This window comes from Rattus norvegicus, chromosome 4 (assembly GCF_021556685.1).
Source record: "Rattus norvegicus strain SHRSP/BbbUtx chromosome 4, alternate assembly SHRSP_T2T, whole genome shotgun sequence".
In the NCBI taxonomy this organism is placed as follows: Eukaryota; Metazoa; Chordata; class Mammalia; order Rodentia; family Muridae; genus Rattus; species Rattus norvegicus.
Window position 1 is genome coordinate 173,616,829 of NC_141537.1, and position 6,629 is coordinate 173,623,457.

Genomic DNA, 6,629 nt, shown 5'->3' on the forward strand with positions numbered 1-6,629 from the left:
CCATGACAGAAGAATGGATACAGAAAACGTAGCTCATTTACACAATGGAATTAAGCTATTAAGAAGAAGGACATCCTGAGTTTTGCAGCAAATGGATGGAACTAGAAATTATCGTCCTGAGTGAGGCAACTCAGACCCAAAAGGACATGCAAGGTATATGCTCACTAATAAGTGGATATTAGGAAAACAAACAACCAGTACAGAAAAAAACAGTACATTTTGGGTACAAAAAACCCAAGATACAGTCCACAGAACTCAAAAAGGTCAACAAGCTGAAGCGCCCAAGTGAGGATTCCTCAGTCCCAGTAGGAAGGAAGAAGAAAGCAACCAGAAGGGGGCAGGGAGGGAGGGACTTTGGAGGGAAAGGGGAAGGGGCAGGGAGAGGGGAACATGATCTTGTATTGGGAGGGGTAAAACGACTGAATCCCTGAGGGCCAACAGAAAGAATGGAAACAGGCAACCTCCTGGAGGTTGGAGGTGGAGGTCCTCTCCAGAATGTACCAGTGACCTGGGAGGTGAGAGACTCTCAGGACTCCAGGGGGTGGGGCTAGATGAAGTGCCCTACAGTGTGGAGAGGGAACTTGTAGAGCCAACCACCAGCAGAAATACAGGGCGCTAAGTGAGGGATGGGGTTGCTACCTCACAGTCAAAACTCTGATCCATAATTGTTGCTGTCTGAAAGAACTGCAGGGATGGAAATGGAGAAGAGTCTGAGGAAAAGAAGGACCAGTGACAGATGCAAAATGGGATCCTGCTCAAGGGGATGCCCCGAGAGATCTGACACCATCAAGGAGCACTCACAAAAAGGGACCTATCATGACTGCCTCCAAAACACCCAACAAGCAGCTGAAAGAGTCAGATGCAGATATTTGCACCCAACCAAGAAACAGAAGCTGCTGAGTCCCGTGGTTGAATTAGGGGAAAGCTAGAAGAAGCTGAGGAGGAGGGCAACACTGTAGGAGGACCAGCAGTCTCAATTAACCTGGACCCCTGAGATCTCTCAGACACTGGACCACCAACCAGGCAACATACACAGCTGATATGAGCCCCCCACCCCAACACATATACAGCAGAGGACTTCTGGGTCTGGGATCAGTCAGAGAAGATGCTTCTAACCCTCAAGAGACCATAGGTCCCAAGGAGTTTAGGGGTCTGGTGGGATGGAGATTGGGGGGGGTTGTGACATACTCATATAGACAAAGGGAGGCAGGGAGGAGGAATGGGATATCAGAGGGTAGAGCAGGAGAAGAATAAAATCTGAAGAGTAAAATAAACAAATAAATAATAATTTAAAAAATATCCATAGATCCCAAGAAACTAAGTAAGAAGAAGCATCTAAGGGAAGATGCTTGATTCTCACTTAGAAGGGTAAATAAAATAGACACTGGAAGTAGATGGAGGGAGACAACTAGGTGAGAGAGGGAGTGGGGTTGAACTGAGAGAGAGAGAGAGAGAGAGAGAGAGAGAGAGAGAGAGAGAGAGAGAGAGAGAGAGAGAGGAGAGAGAACACTGAAAATGGTGGTGTTTGGAGGCAGCTCTGGTAGAAGCCAGGAGCTTAGGAGCAGGGAAACTCCAAGTAGTCTATGAGGGTGACCTTAGCAACAGAGGATATAGAAATTGAAATGGCTACCTCCTGTAACCAGGCAAGATAAGGCAAATGGAGCATAGGAACACTAGCCCACCAACAAAGCCTTGGACCCACATTTGTCCTGCCTATGTCACATGCAGGGATAAATCTGAGCAGAAACTGGGGGAATGGCCAACCAATGACTGTCCCAATTTGAGACCTATCCTTTGAGCGAGAGCCATCCCCTGACACTATTAATGACGTTCTGCTGTACTTGCAGACAGGAGCCTAAGGTAACTGTCCTCTGAGAGGCTTCACCCAGCCACTGATGGAAATAGATGAAGACACCCAAAGACAAACGTTAGGAGGAGCACAGTGAATCTGGGGTGTGGGCGGGGGAGCAGATTGAAAGAGCCAGAGAGGTTAAGGACACCACAAGAAATCACACAGAGACAACTCACCTGGGCCCATAGGGGCTCCCTCGTTGAACCACCAAACAAAAAGCATTCACAGAAGAGATCTAGTCCTCCTACACATACGTAAAACACGTGCAGCTTGGTTTTCATGTGGGTCTCCTAACAAGTGGAACAGGAGCTGTTGCTGACTCTGCTGCTTGTCTTTGGATCCCTTTCCCCTAACTGGACTGCCTTGTCTGCCCTCAGCAGAAGAAGATTCACCTAGTCCTACTTCAATGTGACAGGCCAAGGTGGGTTTGATATCCATGGGAGGTCACTAATTCTTTGAGGAGAAAGGGGGTGAGAGGAGATGGAAGGACTACCAGGGGAGGAAGAGGGGGTGGGCAAGCTGAGATCTGGAAGTAAATAAACAAATGAAAAAAAAGGTTTCAACGTAGCCCTGTAACACAGTTAATGCACCTTTCCTTCGTATGCTATGCTTTGCTTATATTTTATTAGACATGGTGATTTTCATGAGAGAAATTCAGACTTCAATGCGTTTACTTGTGGTGTAGCCTCCCCCTTTTAAGGCTTTATCATGATGGGTAAGATTTATTGCTGTTAATGGAAGTTTTTATCATCTCTCTCATGTTTTTTTTTTCTTATTCCTCCTTCTTTCCATTACAACAACACCTTCTGGTTGCTTCCAGGTGTGAATAAACACAGACCTGGATAAACACCACTGGTACATGACCTTTGCCCGGATGTGAGGGTAGGCAGATGACACTGCATTGAGCAAATGAAGAGACTGCTGCTTGGATCAGCCATCACTTAGGGGGAAGATCATTTCTCTTTCTTTGTTATTTAGCCAAGCATTTACTGTGGGGATTTTGAAAGACCCAGAATTAGAGCTTGTCAAAAAGTGGATGGACACACACACACACACACACACACACACACACACACACACACACACACACTTAGAAAGCAGATAGTTTGAAGTCAAAGGGCAGAACTCAGTGCATTTATCCCATGCATGTTGTTAATTTCAGATGTGTTTTCCATTTCAAAAGGTCAGGAAGTATCGGTTTGATAGCTCATTCTTGTTATACCTAATATTTTCTTTACTCTACATAGAAACACATCTAAGAGCCCAACGGGGGCAAAGGAAAATCAGGTAAATTGCCTGATCTTTGTTTAGTGTGAAAGTTAAGCTTAGCGGTTCTGCTTGTCCAACTTCATAAGGAAATTAAACCTCATAGAAGTTCAGCATTGCTCGATGGCTTCTGTAGCCTTACTATTAGCGATCAGAAGTGATGTATAAGAGGGTTGTGAGCACAGAACTCCAGTAACACAAACGCCTGAGGTTTCCTTACCCCCAGCAGTAATGTGCTGCAGCTGGCTCATCCTGGCTTGAAAACTGAATTATGGACACGTTCTTGGCTTTGAACTCAGTGCCAATTTGTTAAGGTGACATCGGCATGGAGAAGTCTTTAAACCACAAATAGACGCTTTAAATCAAGTTTTGTTTTCATTTTTGATTTCTCAAGGACACAATTGCTTAACCATTTGCCAGAACAGCATTAGTAACCATCATTGATAAACTTAATGAATATTTTAAGTCCTAATAAGCATATGTGATTGATAATTTGCATAGCAACAGTATAGCATACCACAGTGTTCATGGCTATTTCTCTCCAAACAACCTTATTTCATTCGGATTTGATTTATATTTTTTAATCTCATTCCCTTCTGTACTAATTTATACTTGGAAAATATAAATATTTATACTCATAAGTTACCTCCTACAAAATCTAAGTTGCTTTAAAGTCCCAGTTTAATGATAATCCATTGTATAACCTCAAAAACAATTATTAACCTAGGTCTTTTCAGGTCCCAAGTAGTTTCTAGATCTTAGATTTTACAAGGGACATGTCACCACTTTTCCATAAATGATGTGAATCACCTTTCTACAGATATAAGTGTGAAAATTCTGAGTCAAGTGTCTGTATTTTTATATTTGATAAATATTGTTAAGTTTCCACTCTCTTTTAGGATGCTATTTCTAGTACAAACATTAAGATTAAAAATAAATGAAGCCATATTTAAATCTCAGCAAATAATTATGAAGCTTCCCCTTTCACTTCAACACTATGTTGAGAAGGTTCTAGATACTCCATAATTAAAGAAGTTGGCTGTTCTGTAACTTCATGTATCCAGTTGAGTGTTTCACAGTCTCTGCCTCCCCCCCCCATCTGTTAGGTCATTTCTTTTGTAACACCTTCCTGTTAGTTTCTCAGTTTGTTGTTCTAAATCAGCTGCACAAAGATATGATCCAATCTTATATAAACCACGTATTTCCCAACATACATATATTTATAGCGGTTTACGTCAGGCCCGGATATTAACAATAATTACAAACATACCGTCATGAAACTTACGTGAATGTTCTCTCTGGATATATTTTTTTTCCAAGAAAAGGTATTTTATTTTTTAAAGAGAAATCATACAGTCAATGATTACACGGCCATTTCTTGGCACTCTTCCTATCCACTTAAGAAACTGCAATACACCGTGGTGACAGCAATGCCTAAACGAGAGCACCGGGCATTAACTAGGGTGCAAATACAACTTGATAGTGGCATTTTATTGAATACAAAGCAAGATTCAGTATCTGTCTTTGTTGCACACTCCTGAAGCAGGGGCCGAAGGAAGGGAAGAGAACAGGGTTTTCCTGGTCTGGGAAGGTAAGTGCTCCTTTATCCTTTCACACCGGGGGATGGGACATTAGCCCATGTTCTGTCGGTTGCCGTAGCCCCTAGGATGGGTGTCCTTCCAGTCATCCCACTCCTGCATCCTGTGGAGGGCATTCTCATCTTCCTCTTCCTTTTGTTCCAGGTCCGGCTTTTCTGGCTCAGATACAGAGAGAGTCTCGAGTGGTGGTGCCTGCTTTTCTGCTTCCCGAACAGAAGATGAGACCTCACCTTTCTGGCGCTGCTCGTACCAGTCATTCACCGTCAGAGTTGCCAGACTTGGGTATCCAGCTCCAAAGACTTGTGCTTGGGCAACACTTCGAGTGAGGACAAAGGGTTTCAGCGGAGGTCTCTCCTGAGGAGACCCTTGAGAAACTGATGCCTCACCGAAGGAGTCTCTTTCCCTCAGGATCTCTATCTCCTGGTCGATGCTGTCGATCTCATCCAAGCTGATGTTAATCCACCTACGAAGTTGAAGGAGGTAATACTCCCTGACACGCTCGTCGTCTGCCTCGCCGCTCTCCACGGCCGATTTCAGAGAAGACAGCCTCTGCTCCACCGCCTTCTTTTGCTTGTACCTCTGGATTTTGGCCTGCCTCTGGGATGCCATGGCAACGAGGTTGTGCTCCAGGGTGTCAGAAGTAGCAGCAGCGGGGTTGCTTTCCTGTGAGCTGCTCTGGGCCCAGGGCAGCTGAAACTCAGCCACATGGTAGTTGTGGCTCTGGGTTAGGAAGTTCATGAAGAGCTCTCGAGCATCCTGCAGGAGGTGGAGGCGATTGCTGGTGCCCACCAGCTTCAGGGTCAGCGCGCCCTTCAGGGCCGGAAGCATCAGGTACTTGAGGTCAGCGGAAGCAATCTCCTCCCAATCTTCGTTCCTGCTGAACAAATCGAGCTGCGATAACATTTCCGAGGCCTTCTCCAGGAGTTTCAAGGCCTTCCTCACCTTCTCCTGGATTTGCTTGGAGCCTGTGGGTTGGGTCGTAGCTTCCACCTCCTCCAGAAGTTCTATGCCGGTTTCCAACAGCTCCCGGAGCTTCGGCTTCTGCTGCTCGTCCATAAACGCCGCCATCTTGCCGGAGGGAGGAACCCGGAAGTCTCCGGTTATTGAGACAAGAGCCTCGCTCTGCAGCGCAGGCTGACCTGGAACTTTCTATGCAGCTAGGACTGGCCTGTGGCTGGCAACCCTCCTACCCTAGCCTCTGGAGGGCTGAGATTGCAGGGGGTGCCACTATGCCCGGCTTCTTCTCTGTATCTTATTGTACTCTATTTCCTCCTCGCCCTTGTGATGGTGTGACACACCGCCTAAGTGATAAGATGAAACGAGAGGGAAGATGTAGGCATGGTAACCATTGCTAGGCTACCAGAGAAGGGCCACTTGAACATAAGCACTCTGATTAAAGCTCTCAGCTGATCTACTAACTGAAATGGCTACGGGTAACTGATGCACCGGGAGCCTGTACAGCGTGAATGCATTTGCTAATGAGTGAATCTCGTCTATGGCAGGATAGGACAGGATGGCGAAAGACTTCACGATGCCGCTCAGTTTGGTACGCAGTTTGAAGCATGGGTTCTCTGTGTAATTTGTCATTTGATTTTTTTTAAATTATTATTATTTTTTTGGACTATGACTGTTGGTAACTGAAACTGCAGGGTGCGTGTGTGAAAGTATTATAGGTTAAATGTTAAATGTTAAAATTCAATAATAGGTACGTTGTCATCTCTACAATGTACCAGCACATCTTTCTCTAAAACTGTTACCATTCGAATTTTATAAACGTCATAGTTTTGAGACCTTTCCTTTCCTTTTTAAGATTTATTTTTATTTTATGTGTATGTGTGACCATGTATGCATGGTAGCAAGGTGTGCAGTGCCCAAGGAGGCCAGAAGAGGGGGATGAGCCCCCTGGAACTGAT

The 6,629-nt window shown here is 45.1% G+C and overlaps 1 protein-coding gene across 1 annotated transcript; it reads right to left on the reverse strand.

The window, feature by feature from the left end:
• Nucleotides 1-4,433: 4,433 nt before the first annotated feature.
• Nucleotides 4,434-5,784, reverse strand: Igbp1b (immunoglobulin (CD79A) binding protein 1b). Its single transcript, NM_001109355.1, has one exon. The coding sequence runs from the start codon at nt 5,782-5,784 to the stop codon at nt 4,750-4,752; it is 1,035 nt and encodes a 344-aa protein (NP_001102825.1). The 3' UTR covers nt 4,434-4,749.
• Between the last annotated feature and the right edge of the window lie 845 nt (nt 5,785-6,629).